Source organism: Aethalodelphis obliquidens, unplaced genomic scaffold, assembly GCF_003676395.1.
Source record: "Aethalodelphis obliquidens isolate GAN/ISIS:26980383/991018 unplaced genomic scaffold, ASM367639v1 scaffold62, whole genome shotgun sequence".
NCBI lineage: Eukaryota > Metazoa > Chordata > Mammalia > Artiodactyla > Delphinidae > Aethalodelphis > Aethalodelphis obliquidens.
The window spans coordinates 4,333,089-4,358,354 of record NW_020838006.1 but is presented as its reverse complement, the minus strand read 5'-3'; the positions used below and the strand labels follow the sequence as shown (position 1 = coordinate 4,358,354).

Here is a 25,266-nt window from a genome sequence, read left to right as displayed (position 1 = left end):
CTCCCAATTTATCCCTACCCCGCCTCCTTTCCCCCATGGTAACCATAAGTTTGTTTTCTACATCTGTGACTCTGTTCCTGTTTTGTAAATAAGTTCAAGGGAAGGCATTTTATAGATGATTGGAAATCTGTAGTTTGAGGGCTGACAGTGAGCATTTGTAATTCCTCTGAGAAAAGGCAGCAATTGAAGACACAGTGAGAAAAGGCCCTTTGTAGACAAAGGTACATGCATAGAACTGCGGATTGGCCCTCAGGGTTCACCCACAGCTGGGTGGTGGAAGATAACTAGAAGACTTTGGTGAGAAAGACGACATGTGCCCTGCCGCAGATGCAGGAGGGGCCTGGGGAGGGTTCATCATCCCCGAGGCTTTGAAAGGTGGGAGTGCTCAGTGGCATCAGAAGCTGCAGGAAGAAGGGTGATTGGGAAAAAGCATTGAGATTTGCCCCGAGGAAGGTGAGAGAGCAGGATGTTTATATTTAGCCACGAGCATTAGAGGAATTGTTTCAAGTAGGATTTTAAAAACAGCCATTTCGTCACTGTATCATTGTTCAGTGGCCTCAGATTTGCCCTCTGCAAGGGGCACATCTCATCTTCCCAAGGCCTTGACCTCAGGTGTGCAGGATCCTTCTCGAAGTCAATAAGTGATGCTCGGATGAGCCATGCAAACTGTAAATGGGGCAACAGTGGGACTGAGAGAGCCTGCCTGCGGCACTGACAGAGGTTTGCCCACACCTCCCTCTTTCTGGGGCACCTGGACCAGTAGAGAATTTCACATCTGGACTTGAGGGAGTGATTGTGTGGGCCTGGCAGCATCTCTGGGTGAAGTGAGAACTGCTTCCTACTGAGTTCTGCTCTGTGTGTAATACAGTCTACCTAAGAAGGCAATTCCAGAATATAATTTATTTGTTAGTTTAACTTTTTCGATTATAGAAGTAATGTAACGGGATGTGACCAACTTTGGAAAATAGAAGAAAGAACAACGTGGTCTCACCACTGTAGAACTTCCGCTGTTAACAATTTGTGATAGTTTGTGCAAATAGTTTTTTACTCCTGTGTTGGTTGACTGACTTCCTATTTTACTAAGAAAACTTGAGCTGTTGTTTAGAAATGCCTCCCAGTTTTTAGCCAGTGGCCCTGGGTGTATAGTTCTGCCTGCATTAAGGGGAAATAAGACCAGCCTTATAATAAAATAAAGTTCCATATACATGGAAAAAAGAGAAGAATTGCTTTCAGGATGTGTAGGAGGACGTGGGGAGAGGCTGACAGACACAGATTATGTTAGAATTGTCTGTGGAGGGTTCTCTGATTCTTAAGGCATTAATCCTTTTTTTTTTCCTTCATTTTTTAAAAACTGAGGTGAAATTCAAATATCATAAAATAACCACTTTATTTTATTTTTTTAATTTTATGTTTTTGGCCATGCCTCGAGGCATGTGGGATCTTAGTTCCCCAACCAGGGATCGAACCCGCAGCCCCTGCATTGGAAGTGCGGAGTCTTAACCACTTGACTGCCAGGGAAGTCCCTAAAGTAACCATTTCAAAATGGACAATTTGGTGACATTTAGTACTTCCACAATGCTGTGCATCCACCACTTCCATCTTCCATCTTGTTCCAGAACATTTTCATCACCCCAAAATAAACTCCTGAAGCACTTACTTCCCCGAGCCCCTGGAAACCACCAATCTGCTTTCTGTTCTACGGTTTTACCTGTTTTGGGTAGTTCTTACAAGTGGAATCATACAATAGGTGACTTTTGGCGTCTGACTTCTTTCATCCAGCATCATGTTTTTGAGGTTCAACCACATTGTAGCACATCTGATCATTTCTCTTTATGGCTGAATAATATTCCATTGTATGTTATGCTGTAATTTGTCCATTCATCGGTGGATGGAGATTTGAGTTGTTTCTACCTTTTGGCTCTTGTGAATAGTGCTGCTGTGAATGTTTGTGGACGTGGATATGTATTTGTTTAACTGTTTGCAGTTCTTCTGGGTGAGGCACTGATCTTAACTCCTCACTCCCTAGGTTGTAAAACACCTAGATTGAGGCAGACCACGTAGACCCTGGCAGCTCTCTGATGGAACCCACACATTTTGCTGCCTGCATAGCACTTCTCTGCTTTATATTGATTTTGGTTACAATCCCAAAGATAATACATGCGGCCTCTTTTGCCCAATAGAGGGTGATTGCTGCTTTGTTACAGGAATCCTAGTTCAGCATCTTCTGTGTATGGTGTGAAATAGAAGACGGAATCTCATTGCTCTTGTCACAACTGCTCATGGGGTAAAACAGTCTCTTACTGCTCTGCCTGTCAGCGGATCTTAGTTCCATAGCCCCAGACCCTAGAGTCCCTGTCATTGCCTCAGAGAGGGGCTGCTTCTTTGTTTGGCTCAGATCTGAGGGTCCAGGGCTGTCGGCGACTGTGGACCATTAGATGTGTGACTCCCCATGTCCTGGAGATACCCCGCCGTGAACTTTTTAATCAGTTATGTTCTATTCGCAGTGTCTAGATCGGGCCCTTGTCTGGAAATTTCTCTCTCTATTCCTCGATAGGACTCTTGAAAGATTTGAGGAGGAAATGAAATTTGACATCATGCTTATGGAACTTCAGCCTAGAAGAGTGAATCTGGATGGAAAAGAAAAGAGGAGGGACCAGCAAATAGCTCTGATGACAGATTAAAGCAAGTGTACCATTTTGGCTACTGTCTGGCACCCTGTGTAACAATGCCTAGTACCTGTTGTTTTAGGTGGATTCTCCCAGAGGGCAGAGCCTGAGAGATGAAGGCTTGGGTGCAGGATTTTGGAGTTAGGGAGACCAGCAAGAGGGAAATATGGAAATTGACAAAGGCAACCAAAAGGGCAGGTTTTTGTGCTGGTTACCGCCGTGGGCGATTAAAGCAGAATCACCGTCGCCCTTGTAGGAATGTGCTTCAGAATTCTCTACCCCAGGTCCGGAAGATGGGATTATTTATCCACTGGCTGCCAACCCACTGATCAAGGGTTGCCCCATGGGCGTGTTAATTCTCTCTTGTACTTCCAAGTTTGCTCTTGAACCTGTCAAGACAGGTACCTGTACCTCTTGAAAGTTCGTTCCCATTGACTTTTTGAATTGGCTCCCATAGAACAGCCCCAGGTCAGAAAGTAGGAGGTTTTAAATAGTGCAGCCAAGGCTGGTACTAACATCTGTGCACAGCTGGTCGCCTCAGAAACTGCTGGAATCGAAAGGTGGGCTGGGAGGATGTAAGGCAGGACGCACCTGTATCTGACACATGTCACTTCCACATCCCCTATCTCTCTTTTGGTCGCCACTGCTTCTTTGTCTTTCAAAGCTTCAGGAATATCCAGAATTGATGGTATCTGATCATAGGGGATTTTCTCAGCCAGGTTCCAAGTGAAGGTCATGTATTTTTCCCAGTGCCCTTAACCTCTTTTTTCTCCTCTATTATTCATTTTGGTGGAATTAAGCCAGTTGATCTGTTAAAGTCACTAAGTCTGTTAAAACTGTAGGAATCCAATTAGATTTTAATACAAGACAAAACCCTCTTTTAAAAAATGGTGATTTGGACGCTTCAACAGGTAGCGGAGTCTCTGGAGACAGTAAGGAATGAGGACAAATCTCTCGAGTATTATCATGCAGGGAGCGATCAGAGTTTAACTTTCCCCTTCATGTGCCCTCGAGTCTGTTGTAACAGTGACATATTAGCTCAGAAGCATTTTGAGTCCTAGAAGGACCTATTGTGTGTCTGTAACACCCAACAGCTTTGCATCCACATTTCCTGTGAGGATCAGGCCATCTTCCTCCCTGTCCCCTGAGTATTAACATACAACTGACCTGCCCAGGTATAGAAACCTGGAGCCAATACCACCTCTGCTGTGATGAGCCCAGAAGCTCTTGGCCGAGCCAGTATTTGCGCTGGTGAATTCATGGAAACTGCTATCTTGCAGCTCACTCATTGGAGAGCAGGGTTTCACTCCAGGGCTGACACTCCAGGAGAAGTTCTCTTAGCTGATGATTTGGAGACACTGTCCCTTGATAAAAATCAGTTGGCTAACTATGGAGAACAGTATGGAAGTTTCTTAAAAACTAAAAATAAAGTTACCATATGATCCTGCAATCCCACTCCTGGGCATACATCTGGAGAAAACTATAATTTGAGAAGACATCTGCACCCCAGTGTTCATTGCAGCACTGTTGACAATAGCCAAAACATGGAAGCAACCTAAATGTCCATCGATAGATGAATGGATAAAGAAGATGTGGTACATATATACGATGGAATGCTACTCAGCCATAAAAAAGAATGAAATAATGCCATTTGCAGCAACATGGATGGACCTAGAGATGATCATACTGAGTGAAATAAGTCAGAAAGAGAAAGACAAATATCATATGATGTCACTTATCAGTGGAATCTAAAAAATGACACAAATGAACTTATTTATGAAATAAAAATAGACTCACAGACTGCGAAAACCAACTTATGGTTACCAAAGGAGAAAGGGTTGGTGGGATAAAATAGGAGTTTGGGATTATTATATACACACTACTAAATATAAAATAGATAACCACCAAGGACCTGCAGTGTAGCACAGGGAGGTATACTCAGTATCTTGTAATAATCTATAAGGAAAAAGAATCAGGAAAAGAATACATATAATATATTTATATATAACTGAATCACTTTACGATACACTTGAAAGTAACACAATGTAAATTAACTATCCTTCAATTAAAATAAACATTTAATTTACAGTATCAAAAAAACCCCACCGAAACCAGTTGGCTAAAGCTAGGAATCATAATCTTAAGCACGTATGTCATTTTAACTTAAAATCCTCACTCACCAGTCTCTGTGGGAGGGAATGAGCTTCAGGTTCTACTACTCCACCATCTTGATTGTTCTCCCTCCCTCACCAGTCTTTAGATGTAGGTGCAAGGCCCTTTCACCAAGCATGGGTTTACTGGTGGAAAGTATGCATCTTCTCCCCTGTAGAACGCATATCTGTAATGTATCACCTATAATCTTCTGTTCTGGTTTCTTTAAAGAACAGGACAAACTGGTTACAGAATCCTTCTAGATTTTTCGAAATGGTTTCTAGTCTTTTACAGTTATCATGACCACACCTAATTGAACAGCAGTTTTTAGCAACTCAACTTTTATTGACATTTTCCAAGTCATCCAGCTTAGTTTCATAGAGACTTTATGATTTCATAAAGAATTCATCACACTGATCTTGGAGAGGCAGCAGTGTGCGGTGGCTTGAAGTGAGATCTTAGTTCCCTTCCCAGCAATTGAATCTGGGTAGCCTGGATGAAAACCAGAAATCCTAGCCACTAGACCAGCAAGGGCTGGAGGCTAGAAGCAAATTTCCCCTGGCTCTTGCCTCCATTGAAAAATGCATTTCTCAAGGAGGCAGAAACTGTAAAAACAGGTACAAAGTTTATTATTAGAAACAGCACAACAAGTGGGGGAGCACACAGAGAAACAGTTTCAGTTAAGACAGAAGCAAGGCAGAGATACACACTGGGAGAGAAAGGGTGTGGGCATCCCCCCCTATCAGGAGGAGTGCAGTGAAGAGGCAGTTAAATCATTTATATAGGGCAGTTCTTCTGGGTCTTTGTTTACCTTTGGCCAATTATCTGGTTTCTTTTTCCACACGTGACCAGCCCTAGGACCCTCCCCGACGTGTGTGCAACTTTTTTCCAAGATGGATTCCAGCCCAGAGGCCTATGGGGGGCCTTGGCATCACCTATTATGGGGTGGCGCCCCCTCCTTTTTGACCCCCAAGGAGGCTTTCTGCACATGTGCAGTGTCTCCCTTGACCCTAAGGATGGGAAGTATGTGACCTCTTGATCTTTTGCTCAGACAGGGTTTAGCCCCTCTCTGTCCCTGCCATGACTGTTATCTTAAAGTGTCCACAGGAGACAAAGTCCAGCTATTTACCCTGCTTCTGTTGTTATTTCTATTTCGTAGTGCAAACAGGAGGCTGATTGTAAATGTCTAACCTGGAGCCCACCTATCTCCTGTCTCAGGAAATGCAAACAGGAGGCTAGTTGTAAGTGTCCAGACTGAAGCCCATCTTTTTCTCACCCCAAAAAATGTAAACAGGAGGCCAGTTGTAAATGCCTAACCTGGAGCCCACCTATCTCCTGCCTCAATACATTGGAATTATTTTTCGTAGTTATATTTTGTCAGTGTACTATGTAAGTTAGGCCGTTAAAGTAATGCGTACACCAACATCAACAGAGTAGGGACTAAATCTACGTGGCTCCTTGTGGACCCCCAGCTCCGCTGGTGGGCGGAAGTGTGCAGGCATCACTGCGGGGGTGGGTGGTGGACTGTGCGCCATGAGCAGGCTTTACCCGCTGTGCTGGACGGTGGATGGAAGGAATGGAAAGTGGTGGGAAATCCGATTACTTGGTTAAATTGAGGACATTGAGAACATCCACTAGAGCTTTTCTAACTCTGCTACCTGATACCCTAAGGCTGGACATTGCAAAAATCCTCACGTATAATATGACATTTACAGCTGGCCTCCTGTTTACATTTCTTGGGGTGAGAAAAAGATGGGCTTCGGGCTGGTCACTTACAACCTTTTCTGGGCTGTTTCTAATGACTCCATCCGCAGACTTTCTGCATGGAAATTACTGGCACCCACTGGGAGTCCTACGGGCTTTTTTGCTCTGCCAGATACTCATTTGCTGGGCCAGCTTCTGCAAATTTCAGTGATTGGAATGACAGGGCCTAGTCCTTAAACCACTTATACTTCTAATGACTCCCGTCTTAAATTCTTGGCTAAAAATTGAGAGATCTGAGAGTGAGTCAGGTTCTTTGCGGTCCAGAAATCAGTTGTAGGGGAAAAAATAATCTTGTTGGCTCTGTATACTTGTCAAGTCTTGTGTCTGGATTGTTAGAAATCCTAGACACAGATAAATTCCTTAGTGTTTTAAAAATAAGCTTAGCTTAGTTTTAGCATAAGCTTGTGAACCTGTGGTTTGTTTCTCTTCAGCAAGAAGTGCCTTAGGGAGAATTAGGGAGGGCTTACGTAGGTGCAGAATACCTACCTGTGTGTGTTACATGCAGAGAACAAGTCCAGCAGGAAAGAGGAGGGCAGATATCAATAGCTTCGAAGGTTCTGGTCAGATATAAAATTTTAAGAAAATTGCAGCTTCCTGTTGCTACCACCCCACCTCCCACCATGTGGGTTGGTAAGGTGCTATTTACCCAGATTCCCTGAGTTATTAGCAAGTCCTGCATTTCTGTCTTAACTTCATCAGTAATATGAAACTTGAAATAAGTCATTTCAAGTGGGATTTATTCCACGGATCCTGTAGGATTCTGCATGCAGCTGAGGCATGTTGACGGTGGTGTGATTTAATTTTTTTTCCATGGAAAGCATTTTGAAACACAAGTAAGAGTTGCCCTTTTGAGCTTCCTGCTTTTGTGCCTGAGCATTTGGGGAGGAGATAATGATCTCTAAGTAGATAGGAGTGCATCGGTCAGAGATGAGTTATGGATTGTGGGAAAATCACATTTGCTTCTTAAAATGTTCTGTCTTAGAATTGCACTGGACTTTCCATCCCTGTGGCTGCGTTGACCCCACTGGTAAGTGATGGAAGTTTAAACGTAAAATAAGAGCCCCCTTTCTGCCATGTTATGGAGTGATCATTTATAGAATCCCTTGGCGTGCAGTCTCCTTTTGTTCTGTGATTCATTTCTGGCATAAAGTATCTTCTAGTTCGATGATATTGAGATGTGAGAGGAAATAGGGAAGGGAATAAATCGTGAAGTGCCCATCTGCAGGGCAGTACAATTTAACCATGAAAATGATCCAGTAGAGATGATCTGTGCTATGTAGACATATCTAAATTGTATGCAAATAACAAGTTAATGCCTGAATATGGCCCTGAGGAGGAAAGCTTGCTGGAACCCATTGTTCTCATTTGCTCATCTTTCTGAGCATCTGAATCAGCCCCAGGTTATACCAGGTACTCTGGCTTGCCTGGCCATTGTCTGTAATGTCTAATTCAGGAGCTCATCTTTCCAGTCGTTACCTCTCTGACCTCATCTCTTACTGCTCTGTACCTTGCTCATTTCACCCCGGCCATGCTGTCCTCCTTGCTCAAATGTGCCAGGTGGACTCCTATCCCAGGACCTTTGCACCTGTTGAGTTTCTACCTAGAATGCTGTTCCCCCGTTGTCAGAGCATGGCTCACTCCTTTGCTTCACTCAGGTCTTTAAATCAAATGTCACCTTCTCATGAGGGCTTCCCTGGCCACCTATCTAAAATTGGTAAGCCCTCCTACTTTTGTCTATCCCTGCTTTGTATTACTTTTGTCTATTATTCCTGCTTTAGATTATTATATATTATCTAAAACACTTTATATTTTAAGTCTATCTGTCTCTTTGCCTTCCCAGAATGCCACTTCCATAAGGACAGGTATACTTGTCTGTTTAGTTCACTGTTGTATCTCTATTGCCTAGAGCGGTGCCGGGCACATAGTAGGTGCTCAGTAAATACCTGTTGGATCTCTCAGGTATGTGTGTTGGTTGAAACTGTACCAGGTTGCTTTTTGAACATTTCGGGCTTGGATATAATTAAGTGGGGGTGGTGTGTCTTTTCCAGACTCTTCTGCCTCTTGGAAAAGGAGAGGGATATCTCCCTTTCCTTTGAGTCATTGTTGGTATTTTAAAAATTAGGTTTCCAGGGAGGGAGCAGTAGTGTAACCAGCAGTTAAAACTGAGGTTGGGGGGATTCGTTGCTCTCATTTACTGCATTCGTACCACTTGCCAGGTGAGGCCTGTGTCAGATTCCACAGGGTACACAGTGGCTGGATACAGTCCCTCGCCTGGGGGAGGTCACAGTCTAGGGAGGACAGTGAATCATGGACAGACCACCCATGGGTAAAACACACTAAGTGCTACGAGGGGTGTGAGCTGCATTTTATTCTTGATACCATTGCCCCTATTATTATGGATGATTGATTAAAAAAATTTAAATCCATGTATTTTCACCTTAAAGAGCTTATTGTTTGAGTATTTGAGAACTGGCATGCTTACGGGGCTTTGATATTATAAAGGATTTTTTTCCCTCCAAATGCTAATTAAGCTATTAGTTATGGTTATAAAGAGTTGTGGTGACTTTTTCAGACCTCAGTTGAAGAGAGTGGGTGAATCACTCTAGCAAGTGCAATGTAATGGGCCACGGAGGCAGCTCGCTTGGACTTGACTCCCAGCTCCATTGTTTACTAGCTGTGTGACCCAAGGAAAGATTCAGAATCTTTCTGTGTCTTATTTCTGAAATGGAAACAATAGATCTACCTCATGGTATCATACAGATTTATTATAAATTTTTATTTTAAAGACTTACATTATTTAAAGATTTATCACGTCTTTTATTATAAATTATAAAAATGATTTAAGGTGTGTATATAATACTTAAAACAGTTCATGGTACATAGTGGGTGTCATGTAAGTGTTAACTATTATAAATATACTTGTAATTAAAGTTATAACCATCATTACAGGATCATGGTAAACTCATCAGTCCAAACAAGTCCTTCTCTTAAAAATTTTTTTAAGAAACTCTTATAATTATTTTTCTTTTTTCCTGGCTCCCATTCCCCAGTCAGCATTAATTCCTGGCATACGTATGTGTCTTTGTTTGCCTTGTTGTATGCGTTTTGAACTTACCTAAGTGGTATTGTCCTGCTGGTCTTATCATTTTCTTCTTAAACTTTTCTAACTCAGCAGTATGCTTTATCAGTGTTGCTCTACATACCTCTAAGTCATGACTTCTACTTGATGCATGTGTATTATTGTATGAAGGAAGAGTCTGCTTTTTATTTATACAGACTCTTACTTCTGTACACCTACATTGCCTCAAACTCCCCACCTTCATCACCTGGGAGCATCCTTGTATCTCTCCCTCTGTATACATGTGACTGGGAGCATATTTGTTGGGTACCTGCCCAGCAGAAAGTTTGAGGTTCATAGGGAACATACGTATATATTTTCACTAAATTCTGCTTTACTGCTACTAAAATGGCTGCCCCAGTCTACCCTCTCACTAGCAATGCAAGGGGTTCCAGTATCTTTGCATCCTTGCCATTATTTGGGGTTGTTTTACTCTTTAATTTTGGCAAATCTGGTGGGTATACTATCTCCTGGTGATTGTAATTTGTATTTCTCTGATTACCTTGATATATTATTAGCCATTCGTGAATCTCCTGTAAATTGCCTATTCTGTCCTTTGCCCATATTTTTTGCTGTGTTTTCTGACTTCTTTTTCTAGGAGCTCCTTTTATAGTCTAGATATTAATCTGTCTTCTCCCAGTCTCTACACACTTGTGATTTTTGTCTACAGTGTCCTTGTTGAATAGAAACTCTTACTTACAATGTAGTCAAATCCATCAAATTGTTCAACTTGTGATTTACACTTTTGGTCTTGGTTAAGAAATGCTTTTCTACATGTTACATAACTTTTCTCCTACCTTTTCTTTTGTTAGCTTGTAGTTTTACTGTTTACATTTAGATTTTTGCCTTTGTATATCCCGTAAGACAGAAAGCCAGCAATATTTTTGCTTTTCCCAATAGCATTTTTTCTCTCCACTGGTTTATGGTGCCGCCTCTGTAATATACCAAGTTCTCATATATACTTAACATGTTCTCACACTCTCTTTTCTAGTTTTTAGTCCAATTGCTAGTTTCTGCATGAATACCATATAGTCATCGTGGCTTTGTTGTTTGTTAGTATTTGTATCTGGTGGGAGGGTGAGCCCCTCTCCTTTTTCTGAATTAACTTGGCTCTTCACAGACCTTTATTCTCCTATTTATATATTGTAATAAATTTGTTGAGTTGCTCAAAAAATCCTACTGGAATTTTTTTTTTTTTTTGAGGTACGTGGGTCTCTCACTGTTGTGGCTTCTCCCGTTGTGGAGCACAGGCTCCGGACGCGCAGGCTCAGCGACCATGGCTCACGGGCCTAGCTGCTCTGCGGCAGGTGGGATCTTCCCAGACCGGAGCACGAACCCGTGTCCCCTGCATCGGCAGGCGGACTCTCAACCACTGCGCCACCAGGGAAGCCCCCCACTACTGGAATTTTTATTAGAGCAATTATATAATAATTTGGGAGAAATGACATTTTATAATAAGTTGTCCAATTCATTCACCTGGGTGTGTCTTCATCTTCTCAATTCCTCATTGATTTATTTTCACAGATTTAAAAAAACTCTTCTCCACAAAAGTCTTATGTATTCCTTATTGGATTAATACCTGTACATCATAGTTTTATTGTTATTTTGAATATCCTATTTTCTACTGTATTTTCTAGTTGGTTATTGCTGATACAGAGGAAGGCTGTTGCCCTTTCTAAGTTCATCATATATCTGGCAACTTTGTTGGACTCACTAGTGTGCTTGCTTTTTATTTTTTTGTAAAATGGTCACACCTACAGTCAATGCCATTTTTGTTGCTTCTTATCCTTCTACCTCTTTTTCTTTTTTGTTCCTATTTTGTTGGCTAGTGCCTCTAGTACTATGTTAAACAGTGATGATATTGGAATCCTTATCTTGTTTCTAAAACTAAAAGCAGTGAAACTAAAATTTCTATATTAAATCTGGAGGTTGCTCTAGGGTTTTGGTGGTTGTTCTGGGTTTTTGGTGGTTGCTCTGACATAACTAAGTTAAATTAACTTCTTTCTAGTCCTTGTTTTCAGAGTTGTTTTTTTCCTATTGAAACAGCTATTCAGCATTAAAAAGTCTTTGTTTCATGTTATTTACAAACAACATATATAAAATAAAATGACTTTCTTTGAGGATCTGCAGTTCTAAGAGAATATAGTACACAGTTATCCTGCTTTCAAAGGAGTGTTGCATGTGTATTTTTACAATAGGTGAATGTGCAAGAGGAAAGGTGAAAATGGATAAACTGGTATCAGCTTTCATCCTTTCTATTAAATGTTTTAATGTCAACCTTGTGTCAGACACTGTTTCAATGACTAAGTCCTCATTTACTTGAGAAGGACCAGCTGGAGGGCCTGAGTCTCTCATCAGGCTTTTTTAGTTAAATCTTGAAGGAGGCTCGTAATTGGCTCCTCTTTTGGTATATTTCACTTTATCTTTTTGAGGCTGTAGTTTTTAGATCTATAAAGTGGGAGGACTAGACTCGAGATTTCTTCTAGCTCTAAAATTCTGTAATTCCACAGCAGGAGGATTGGAGAGAATGGGGCCTGGACAATCAAAAGAGGGAACCTTCACACTTTCAGAATAAAGCACAGAAAAGGAGTCTTGGTACGTGGAATCACAAGGTCCCAAGTAAAGGATGTGGATAGAAGGTGCAGGAGGTGAGAGGGTGGGTGTGTGGAAGGTTTTAAAATTGCACATGACCACTTCTAGGTGGATCTGCAAGATGGTGGAAGCTGGGGGAAGTGGGAAAAAATAGTAGTGTGTGATGTGCCAAGTGCATGAGACCAATGCTTTCAGCCCAGTTGTTTTCTGTTTTTTGTTTTTGGCCTTGCCATGGGGCATGCAGGATCTTAGTCCCCGACCAGGGATCAAACCTGTGCACCCTGCAGTGGAAGCACAGAGTCTTAACCACTGGACCACCAGGGAAGTCCCTTTCAGCCCTTTTGGGACCTTCAACTTGACCTGGACAGAGGCTGGGCCAGAGTATGGGTTAGGGATTCTGGAGCAATTGGATTAACTGTTAGAGAAGAGTCAGCAGAATTTATTTGGTGGATGAAAATGTTGGGAGAACAGGCAAGCTGAAAATGTCAAGATTTCTATCCCTCTATTTGCATAAAATGGAAATATATGCATTTTGCTTGCCCTGATTTTTCAGAGATCTAGCATTTGCATATATAATCAGGATGATATGTTTAGAAGCAAGCTATAGCCTTCCTCTCTGGGGAAAACCACAATTTTTCCTTTGCAGACATGTTTGTATGCATTTGTTTGTGTGTATTTTAACAGAATCTTGGTATAAAGTTAGTGGAAAGTGTTTAAGATGTATTCAAGATTCACATATAACAATGGAAGAAATTTCCTAGGCTTGGTAACTTAGAGTTGAAACTATTTCTGTAAGAGGACAGGAATTTGGAAAAGTAGAGAGAGCTGAGTATAATTTTGGGAAGTTAATCATGGCAATGAACTTGGAAAATGTCCAAGTTTTAAGCTGAGGTAACAGAATATTAAAAAGCAAAAGCAGGGCTTCCCTGGTGGCGCAGTGGTTGAGAGTCCGCCTGCCGATGCAGGGGACATGGGTTCGTGCCCCGGTCCGGGAAGATCCCACGTGCCACGGAGCGGCTGGGCCCATGAGCCATGGCCGCCGCTGGGCCTGCGCGTCTGGAGCCTGTGCTCCGCAACGGGAGAGGCCACAACAGTGAGAAGCCCGCGTACCGCAGGAAAAAAAAAAAAAAAGCAAAAGCAAACAAATAAAAAGCAGGGCTAATGAAAAGGTTCATATGAAACTATTAAGCAAAATAGTAGGATAGATTCATTTTAAAAACACTCCACATTAAGAAAAAAAAAAACTCCACGTTTTATTGAGATGTTGACTGCCAAGAAAACAAAAGTCTGAATAATTTTGAGGCCCTGAATGTAATATTTAAAAAACTGTTATGCTTTTCCCTTTTGGTTGATTTTGAGGTATGTTTCCTTTTGGAAGAAAAGGAATAAACCACAATTTTTATGATTAGCTTTCACATATTTAGAAATGGCACATTAATTTGTTTTTTTAGAGGAGAGAGAAGGAATGTGATGAAATGGTTTTAGTCAGTTGAATTTATTTTTCACAAAACTTAACCAGGCCGGTTTGATTTTTCTGCCTCCCCTGGGCTATTTTATTCTGAAATATAGTGTCTTTTTTCCCGTTGCTGTGAAAGAATTCAAGGAAGTGAGGAAAATATGCACCAAAATTAAATGGCATTTGAAGGCTGTTATAATTGACTCTCAGCAATTTTTCCCATCAGAAAAATTTTCTACAGAAACAGTTGCCATGAATGTATATTTAAGATATTCCCCTCCCCTACTCCTTTTCAGCTTTTTAATTTCAGCTGCAGCAAGCTTAATTATAAATTTCTGATACAAGTTTTAAGACGTTTTTATGACCAGCTGATGATCTTTGCAGTTTGAGGGTTTGTTTGTTCTAAAATCCTAATGGGAAATAGCTCATTACTTATTTATACTAATTCTTTGCTTTTGGTACCCATGCAACATTGGAGCAATCTACAGTCACTTCGTGTTCTACAACAGATAGGTTTTCAAAAACGTGCAATCACAGTAAATGTACTTTGTACTTTTTTCTCTGAAGCAAACTTTTTTAGTAATTAGGATGATTACTCTTAATTTACCTTTTTTTTTTTTTTTTGTAGGTTAAGGAAGTTAAGGTAAGGCTATGTCTGCTTAAGGCACTTGGATGAAAACAACCTTTAAATCCATATACTTGACTCTGGGCCCACTTAACAATCATTCACCTACTCAGTACCCAAAGGCCTCATTTTTCTTAATTTTTGAATGATAATGATGACATTTATTGCATGCTTCCTATATGGCATGTGCTTTACCTCTGTCTTTTCATGTTACTCTCCAACAACCCATGAGGTAATATTAACATTTTAGAAATTAAAACACCACGTTACTTTACTAGGCCGCACAGCTCATGAGTGGCAGAGTGCAGATTTGAACCCAGACCCTCAACTTGAGAAACTGTGGTCTTAACCACTCACCCACACTGTCCTGTGGGGCTAGGTTCTCTTGCTGCTCGTCCTGTGATTCTCTTCTAAGCTTCCCAGACTAGACTCTCTCTCTCCGGCTTGTTGCTTGGTTTCCCTGCTGGAAATCTTTTTTCTAGCTAGTGCTGATTCTCCCTTTACAGTCACACCTTTCCTTTATGCCAGTTTGGGCCAGTAAATACAAAAAGGACGTCTGTGTGTCCCTGCCTTGAAACCTTGGGAAACGTAGAAGTCCAAGGAAGAAAGTAGGGAAAAACCAAGAGGTTGGTAAATATAACACCTGATTACAGGTGGAATTCTGGGTGAGGTCTGAGCATCTGTGCTGTGTCTTACCTGCTACCTGTTCTCTTCTTTGGCATCACCCCATTTGTCAGGCAGGAACCCCACTTACCTACTGCTACTTGCTGAGGGAGGGGACACAGGGGGTGACTCTCCTAAGTAAAGAGTGGATCTCATTCCCGGGTAGGAGCCATTACTCTTGCCTCAGAATTTTCTGCAGATGTGGCACACTTGGCATTTCTAGTTGCTCCCTTGAAGTCAATATTTGGAGCAAAACCTTGACATGTTGTTCCTCAAACTTTGATAATATCTTGTTTTAAATTAGTAGCAGAGAGGTGTGTGTATGACATCTAAGTGTAATTTTCATTTTTTTCCAATATAGCTGTGCCACGCAGCTTGCAGGATCTTAGTTCCCCAACCAGGGACTGAACCCACGCCCTTGGCAGTGAAAGCGCTGAGTCCTAACTACTGAACCGCCCAGGGAATTCCCTAAGTGTAATTTTCTTTTTTAAATTAATTAATTAATTATATATCTTTGGCTGCGTCGGGTCTCAGTTGTGGCACGCGGGCTCTTCGTTGCTGTGCGCAGGTTTCTCTCTAGTTGAGGAGCATGGGCTCAGTAGTTGTGGAGCGTGGGCTTAGCGGGGGCCACTAGTGGCAGCATGTGGGATCTCAGTTCCCCGACCAGGGATCGAACCGGTGTCCCCTGCATTGCAAGACCGATTCCTAACCACTGGACCACCAGGGAAGTCCCCCTCGTGTAATTTTCAAACACAACCTGGACATTTTCGACAGGCCACCTTTTTTTTTTTTTTTTGCGGTACGCGGGCCTCTCACTGTTGTGGCCTCTCCCGTTGTGGAGCCCAGGCTCCGGACGCGCAGGCTCAGCGGCCATGGCTCACGGGCCCAGCCGCTCCGCAGCATGTGGGGTCTTCCCAGGCCGGGGCACGAACCCATGTCCCCTGCATCGGCAGGCGGACTCTCAACCACTGTGCCACTAGGGAAGCCCTCGACAGGCCACCTTTTGGAAAGAGCCGCTTGTTTGTAGTGGTTGCGGTTTGCTGCCTTTTCTGCCTTTTCCTCAGGGTGCCTGATGACGTACGGGATTTACCGAGACTTTGTTTGCTCATATTTGCCCTGAGAGGAGACATGAGTGTGAATTAAACCACGAGAAACATACAGTGAATGGGAAATTAAAGGTTTTTCGACTCAAATTTACTGCTTGTGAATTGAAGTGACAGCCGTTAAGTAATGAGCGTGGGGTTTAGACGTCCACAGCAGAATCCTTTGGCTCCTGGGTGAATTTCCTGACTTATTGTCGTTTACGTGATAGTCCTTCAGGTTTCAAAGGCTCCCCTTACCAGAGAGGTCTTCCTTTCTGATTTCTGATGGGTTCTCATTCTGCTCAGAATTTAGAAGTGTGGTTCCCCCTACAGTCTTGCTGACCATGTAGGTTCTCCAGTAATTATTTAATTACATTTTGGGCTTCATCACGACTTTGACCCTATAGAAAATAAGGAGCAGGTCAGTGACTGCTTACAATTTTGTGCTAAGCGACTTCTTAACATTTTAAAAATCAGTAATGCCTTCATCGATCAAGTTTTAAGGGCTATAAGGGAAGAAACGAACTTTGGCCACGCGGCTCCTGCACGGGAGGCGCTGTGCTAAGCATTTTTTGTGCATGATCTACTTTAATCCTCATGATGGCACTTAAGGGTCAGTATTATGATTCCTTTTTTAAAGATTAGGAAATTGATGCTTAATAAGAAAGCTTAACTCACTTGAGGTCACATAGCTAGAACCTGGTAGAGCTGGGGGTGTGAGCGAAACCTGGCTATCTGGCTTCAAAGCCCAGTGAAAAAATCTGCCTTTTCTTGGGTTGGAATAAGGCTTCCAAACAATCAAAATGTATTTCAGATTGGAACAAAGGGTGAATACGTTGTTCAATAAAGTTCTTGGTGAAAATGAAAACAAAACAAACCAGAAAAACAAAATGTATTTCAGTAGATTAATGCTTAGGCAAATTTGCGTCTTTGAAGAATTAACGACATAGCTTCTTTCCTCCTCTTCACTCCAAGGGAAAAGATTGAAGCTGAAAGTAGACGATTGTTGTATTTCATTGTGATCAAGGTATACTTAATTCTTAGACCACAGGTTTCTCCAGTTACCTGTATATAAGCTGACATAAAAGCAATACACTGCCTCCTGACTTTATCTGTCTTCCTATTAATTCTGTCCAAGTTCACATCCAGAGAAATTTACAAGCTACCGTGGTACTGCAGGCTAACACAAAATTCTGATTTCTACCCTGGCTCCCACCCTGCTCCCCAACCCCTTGGAGATTTGTAAAATTGTGGATCATTAATTTTTAACAATTTTTAGACCTGTGACTGTTATCCAAGGCCGGAGGCTTTGAACTTCCTTTCTGGGTTGCTTCGTACGCCAGCCGTGTCTCTTTATCTCCCTCAATTCTACTCAGGCTTCAAATTCTTTGCCCTTAGAACAGTCTCCTGTGATGAGATCAGCTCGCCTTGATCTTTCTGTTCCTCACTTTGACATTTTCTGGCTGTATTGCCAAATTAGTATCTTGTCATGCCCTTCCTTACTCTGTGTGTGTGTGTGTGTGTGTGTGTGTGTGTGTGTGTGTGTGGAGGTGGATGGGGAGAGGAGAAACAACAGGTCCAGAGAAAGGGTGTGTGTGTGTGTGTGTGTGTGTGTGTGTGTCTCGCTGTCTCTGTGGCTGTGCTCTTATATCCCCAGCAGTACTATAAAGCATCTATGGTGAAAGATGGCCTCATACATCTCATGTTTCACCTTGATATCACACATCAGATATTCTCCTTGGCACATAGTAGGTATTTGGTAGATATTTGATAATTGAAATAGAGAAACTAGCATGAATCCAAGCATAGCATCTAACTGCCTTTTGTTCTCAAGCTGAAATGAAGTATAGAAACATTTAGAACACAGCTTTTTATTTAGAATGTAGAAAATCTTGGATCGATAATCCATTCACATGGTTCAGAATGAAAGAATATGAAAACTCTGCAGTGAACAATCTCCCTCCCTCTCTGTTCCTATTCTCTCATTCCTAGCTTCTCCATGAATAAGTAACCCACTTTGAGTTTCATGTGTATCCTTCTAGAGTATTTTTTGTTTTAAACAATGATTATAAACAAATGATAAAAACACTAATTTTCCACATTTTGACACAGAACTTTGCATACTATAGAACAGTTAGGAACCTTGCTTTTTTCACTTAACTGTATAGTTTAGAGATTTCTTTTTCCAGACCAGTTCACGGGGACCTTTCTTATGATCCTATTATGTCCTGGTAATGTTCCATCATGAAGATGTGCCGTGTCTTATTAACCTGTCCTGGACGGAGGGACGTTTGCATTGTTTCCCATCCTTTGCCATTAAACATATGACTTTGGTGACTCCTGGGTACAGATGCCGTTCCACCTGCATGCAGGTGTATGGAGGAGACATTCCCAAACAGGGCATTGCTGCATCACGGGGAAGCGAATCTGTAACTGGGACAGGTCCTGCCAGATTGCCCACCTCGGGCTTTCTGCCACCTTATACTCCCACAAACCCATCTCTCTAAGGTCCTATTGGTAGACTGGGTACTCATACTTTAGGATTTTTGACAATCCAGTGGGTGAAAGATGGTATATCTAAATGTGGTTTTATTGTATGAGTACAGTTGAACATGTTTTCATATAATTTAAGGACCATTTATATTTCTTTTTTTGTGTGTGTGAATTGTCTGTTCATATCTTGCCCTATTTTAATAGTTTGTTGTTCTTTTTAATTCCTAGGCATTATATTCCTATTTACAAATTAGAATGATGAGCCTTTTGTCTGTGAAACTAGTAGAAAATAATTTTCCTAGTTTATCGGTTGGCTCTGTCAGTGGCGGGAGTGGGTTTTTAAAATTTGTTTCCCATGAAGAAGTTTTCAATTTTTAGGGCATCAAGTTTATTGAGCTTTTCTCTTATGGCTTTTGGATTTGGAGGTGTTAGGTCTTCCCTACCCCAAGGCCACATGTTTTATTCTAGTGCTTTTTTTCTTTTTTTCCCCTGAAGTCTTTGATCCATTTGGGGGTCTGTGATCTGAGAGGTAAATCCAACTTTGTTTTTCAGTTGGCTGCCCAGTTATTCCAACACCAGTTATTGAAAAATTCATCTCCACTAAGTTTGTGATGCCGTCCTTATCATATACGCAGTTGTTATTTGGATGATATGTTACAATAGGATGAAATACCAGCACTACACTAACAAACGGGGATTAATTGGTGGATTACTTGGTACATTCATTCCCTTATGCAGCAAACATGTATTAAGTACTTACTAAATAACAATCATGATGTGCCAGGTCTTGGGGATATAAAGATGAGTTTGAAAGAACCAAAGTTTAGCTGGACAATGAATATAACCTCGATGTAGTGGAATAAGGGCACAGAGGGGCTGAGACAGACAGGGGTTGCTCCACACAGCATAGAGCGTTGAGCTGGCTTCGCCAGCGGGAGCGGAGGGCTTTTAGGAAGAGGAGCACCGCACCCCGAGAGCCCGCGGTGTTGGGGGGCTCAGAGTAGATCTCCACGGCCATATTTTGAGGCAGGAGACATGACTGGAGGTGAGACTAGAAGCGTAGTTAATGGAGACAGTCTCTCTGACCTGAGTGAGTGTGGGATTAGAGCATGTCATGCTGGGCACCTCCCCAGCCCCTCATCCCGCTAAAGACAAAGGGGAAAGCCTGAGAGGTCCAACATAAATGGAAGCCAACACTTGGTTGTGTTCTGCAGGTCGGTTGTTGAGTTTTGACGCCTGTTGCTTATTCTAGACGACTCCAAGCTCCCGAAGCCGAAGTCTCACTTTGCTCCCCCATGGAACACCCAATTCTGCATCTCCCTGTAGCCAGAGACACCTTGGTGCGGGGGCCCCCGGCGTGGTCACAATCACACATCACAAGTCGCCTGCTGCCGCCCGAAGAGCGAAGAGTCAGTATTCCGGCCAGCTTCATGAAGTCAGAGAGGTACGTCTTGTTCTTCTCCTAGGTTTAGTCTTCTGTGGGAGATGAGGGCTGTGATGTTGCTCTGCCAGCTTCTCTTCCTTTGTACCGTCTTGACTGATGGAGAGAGAGGACCAGAAGCAAACCTCCCAGACACGGCCATGACAGTCCTCCTGGTTTAAAAAAATAATTATTTCTGGGAATTCCCTGGCTGTCCAGTGGTTAGGCTCCACGCTTCCACTGCAGGGGGCATGGGTTGATACCTGGTCAGGGAAATAAGATCCCACGTGAAAAAAAAAAAAGATAAAAAAAATTTATTTCTGTTTCTTGGGTTAAGTGAGTTTTAGGAGACCTCTGCCAGAGCTCAGAAAGCAGAGGACACCAGCCCACAGTAACACGGAAGGAGATGGAAGGGCCATTCGTTAAGGCCTCCATGCTCATAGCAGAGAAGAGAAAGAACAAAAAGACGGTAATTAGGAAATAATTGAGGGCATTTTGAAACTCAGGAAGTGGTGGACCTAAAGCTGGTTTCCCCTTTTCTGCTTCACTTTATGAAAGGCTTACCTGCTCTCACCATCACATATATACTCCAAGGAGGTGTGGGGCAGTGAAAAGAGCACTGTCCTTGGAAGCAGAAGACTGTCGCCTTAAAGCTTGGAACCCAGGTTTCTGCATCCATGAAATGGAAATAACACAGGCCCTACCAGCCTCTCAGGGGAGATTTGAGGATCACATATGATAGTGGACATGAAAGCCCTTCCACTGGATATGCCTTAGGGGTTATGCTTTGTTTTTACTTCTGATTCACTGGGAGGTCATCAGTTTGGGGCTCCCAGGTCCTTAGTATTCGTATCATCCTTTGCGACTGTTGCCAAGAACAGACTGTATAATATCACTTATATGTGGAATCTAGAAAAATGGTACAGATGAACTTATTTGCAAAGCAGAAATAGAGACACAAATGTAGAGAACAAACGTATGGATACCAAGGGGGGAAGGAGGGGTGGGATGAATTGGGAGATTGGGATTGACATACATACACTACTATGTATAAAATAGATAACTAATGAGGACCTACTGCACAGCACAGGGAACTCTACTCAATGCTCTGTGGTGACCTAAATGGGAAGGAAATCCAAAAGGAGGGGATATATGTATACGTATAGCTGATTCACTTTGCTATACGGCAGAAACTAATACAACATTGCAAAGCAACTATACTCCAATAAAAATTAATTAAAAATTTTAATTTAATTTAAATAAAAAAAAGATTGTATAAAATAAATGATCTTCATGTTAGTTTTCTAACTTGTGTTGAGTGCTGAGGCTTTTTGCCCTGCAGCTGACTTGTGTAGGCACCAGCTTGTCCTCTTAAAGAAGTAGCAGAGTCCTTACTCCGTGTCAATCAGGAGAATGGGGCTCCCAGAATAGGGTCTTGCTATGGCTTGAATCAGCATGCATCTTGTTTTATTTTATTTTATTTTATTTTTGCGGTACGCGGGCCTCTCACTGTTGTGGCCTCTCCCGTCGCGGAGCACAGGCTCCGGAGGCGCAGGCTCAGCGGCCATGGCTCACGGGCTCAGCCGCTCCGTGGCATGTGGGATCTTCCCCGACCGGGGCACAAACCCGTGTCCCCTGCATCGGCAGGCGGACTCTCAACCACTGTGCCACCAGGGAAGCCCGCTTGTTTTATTTTCTAAATGTCGCGAGCCAAGTAGTGCTGTGTCAGTCGGCTATCTTGTTCTAATTCTGGCCCAGGACAGAAAATCTGAAATCTTCTGACTCAGATCAGTAGATGCATATGAAAGACATTTTTGAATATAGATTTACACATGCATATACTCTTTATTGCCTGATAAAGAAAAGGTACAGAGTCAGATGCTCCCTTTGAGATAGTCAGCCTGATGTGAAAAAAAAAAAACAAACCCCAAGACTGTTTGGCTGTGAGCTTAATTTCGCTACCTTGGATGATATACGAGCAGTGATTGTGGTGCACATGTGTATATGGCTTTTCACTTGTCATGGTACCTTTTCAAAAAGCTGTATTATGGAAAAACTTTGAATGTACACAAAGCAGAATAGAATAATGGTCCCCATCACCCAACTTAAGTAATTCCAACCCTCTGTTGTTCTTTTTTCATCTATTTTCCCCCATCCCTTTCTTTGGGGTGAGTTGAGTATTTTAAGGAAATCTTAAATATTTTATCATTGCCAGTAAATGTTTCAATATATATCCAACAGATAAGGACTTTAAAAAAAAGCAGGAAAACCGCAATACCATCATGTTGCTGTTATGTAAACCTCATTGCATATATTTTTTGCAAGTACTTTAGAGACTTTAACCTTAAAAAAAAAAGAGAGAGAAGAGTAAGTTCATGGTATTTTGAGAATTCTTTTAATTCTAACGAATCTCTGATAGACATACTATTCTAAGTGTTGATAGGAGGCCTGGTACCTATGAAAACAAAAGGAGGAGGGGGGTGCTTGTGTTTAGTGAGCAGTGGCCCAAATAAAAGTTGGGGGATCTGGCTGAACTTTTAGTAGCATTTGATTTCATATAATGCCAAGATCTGTTCTACATCCATTTTTAAGAATTCAAGTTTTTAAAAGGATAAGAGTATGTTCTTTGGGTATGTCTGTATAAAAACGTTTAATTGTATGACGTATATAATGCAGAAGAAATCTACAGAAGATCAGAATAACCCATGACCCTACCTCCCTTCACATAACCACTGTTAACCTTTCAATAAATTTACTTCTTTTTTTTTTTTTTTTTGCGGTACGCGGGCCTCTCACTGTTGTGGCCTCTCCCGCCGCGGGGCACAGGCTCCGGACGCGCAGCCCCAGCAGCCATGGCCCACGGGCCCAGCCGCTCTGCGGCACGTGGGATCCTCCCGGACCGGGGCATGAACCCGTCTCCCCTGCACCGGCAGGCGGACTCTCAACCACTGTGCCACCAGGGAAGCCCTACTTCTTTTTTTTAAACTTTATTTTGTGAGATTCCAAAGAGAGAAATACTCATTTTCTTTTTTTACTTTATTATTTTTTAAAAATTGAAGTATAATTGATTTACAATGTTGCATTAGTTTCAGATGACTTAACTTCTTTTTTTAATATATAAGTTACATATGTAGATATGTAAAAATTCTATAGTATAATCTAAACTTTGTAAATGACTTTTTGCTTTATCGTATTGTTTTCTCTCCATTTTCCATCAATGGTGGGAAATATTGAAATTTCCCAGGGAGTTTTCATTATATGACAAATAACTAGGTAACATGCCTCCATAGCTGTTTTGGTTTGGTTGTTGTACTCCAGGGCAACAGCCAGGTGTCTTCTTCAGGTGATTGCTTTTGTTTGTGATGACCTTCCTTGCTGAAAATTAATTGTAAGTGAGCTTGTCAAGATACATACAAACACTGGCAGTTAAGGGTTGCAGGGTGGTGGACATCTTGAAGAGAAGGCAGACGTTCTGATTCACAAATTTCATGCCCAGCTTCCCTCCTGACTGAAGAAGGGTGACTGTTCTGTGACATCTGTCCTTTTATGATATGGACCAGTCCACCTTGGGAACTGAGAAAAATTCATCCTGACCAGAAAGTTCTGCAGTTTTAAAAGTCTATTAATTTCAAAGTATAAAGGCACCTCAGCTTTTGAATGCCACTGTATTTATTTATAAAATAACTAGAAGAAAATGGAATAGGGTTTTTAACCCAACCGTACAGGGAAGATAAACTTATGGCCACTGAAGCAAGGTAGAAAGTCATCGTCCTCAAGACAGATGTGCTGGAATATCTGAAGAACAAAAGAAAAATAGCCCAGCCACAGGCAACAGAATCGATATTAAATGGAATGCCACAGCATGGGTGAAGATAGTGAGACAGTTTAAAAGATTAATTGGTTATTATCCAAAATATAAAGAATTGAGATCCCAAAGGTCAGTACCCAAAGTCATCTCTGGAAGTGGCAAGGAGAGATGAATATAGAAAATTCAAGACGTGATATCATCGTGAAGAACAGGTGTATCCTCCTTAGCAATTCAAGAAATGGAAATCAAGACTACTTCATCTATCAGATTACCAGAAATAATTGCAGGTTACGGTGGTAAGAAATATTGGCAGTGCTGCATATTTTCTTTTTGCTACAGTCTGGTGATATATAATAAGAACTAAACATAAAACAAAGCTCTTCATTGCCATTGACCCGTAAATTCCCTGTTGGGAACTATATTCTGAGGACATCCATGGAATTGGGGGTAGAGGAGGAAAGTTAATCTGGGTTAAGGTGTTCATACTAGTAAAGTGAAAGATTCAACACAGAGCATTCTGGGAATGACTGAATAAACAATAATACACTTAACATGCTGAATTACTATATAGCAATTCAAGATAAAAGTCTTGTAAGTATCATTTCTACTTGGACATGTGTATATAAAATAAGAAAATCAGAATAGAGAATATTGTACTCACATTGGCCCATATGTTCATATTAATAAAGTCCAGAAAGTGTTTAAAAGAGGTGGTTCTAGAATTTTGGATTTTACTTGCATTTAAAATTTAGAAATAGAATTTTTGGAGAACTTAGAGTTGCAGATTTAAAAATTTGCCTGGTACAGATTTTGTTTTTTTTTTTTTTTTTGGTACGGATGTTTTTAAAGCGCAGTGACAATCTGTGGTTACCACCAAGTCATAAAAGCACATTTAATCCCCCCACCCCCGCCAAGGCATATAATCTTAGAATAAAGGGCCATTTATTGCATTGAATAAGTTTAGTTTTATGAAAACCATACTGCATTTCCCTTGTTTTTAATTTTTTATCTTATATTGGAAGAATGTTCATCATGGATTGATTCTGGCCTATGAATCTGTGTTTTTAACCACTGATTAACACTGATTTTTTTTTTTTTTTTTTTTTGCGGTACACGGGCCTCTCACTGTTATGGCCTCTCCTGTTGCGGAGCACAGGCTCCGGACGCACAGGCTCAGCGGCCATGGCTCACGGGCCCAGCTGCTCCACGGCACGTGGGATCTTCCCGGACCAGGGCACGAACCCGTGTCCCCTGCATCGGCAGGTGGACTCGCAACCACTGCGCCACCAGGGAAGCCCAACACTGAATTTTTTAACTGTCTCACCCTTATGCCCTGCTGTCCACAGGGTAAAGTTTGCACTCTTCAGTGTGGCAAACAAGGCCTTCTGAAGTCTGCCCATCTCTGCCTCTCTGTCTGGCTGCCTGGCC

At 41.9% G+C, this 25,266-nt stretch overlaps 1 protein-coding gene across 4 annotated transcripts in view; it reads left to right on the top strand.

The window, feature by feature from the left end:
• OSBPL10 (oxysterol binding protein like 10) overlaps nt 1-25,266 on the top strand; it is a 298,101-nt gene that overhangs the window by 126,700 nt on the left and 146,135 nt on the right. For all 4 annotated transcript variants that reach the window (XM_027088152.1, XM_027088151.1, XM_027088150.1 and 1 more), the window contains one exon: nt 19,863-20,054. In XM_027088152.1, coding sequence (XP_026943953.1) covers nt 19,863-20,054 — 192 coding nt within the window. The remainder of the gene's footprint in view (nt 1-19,862; nt 20,055-25,266) is intronic.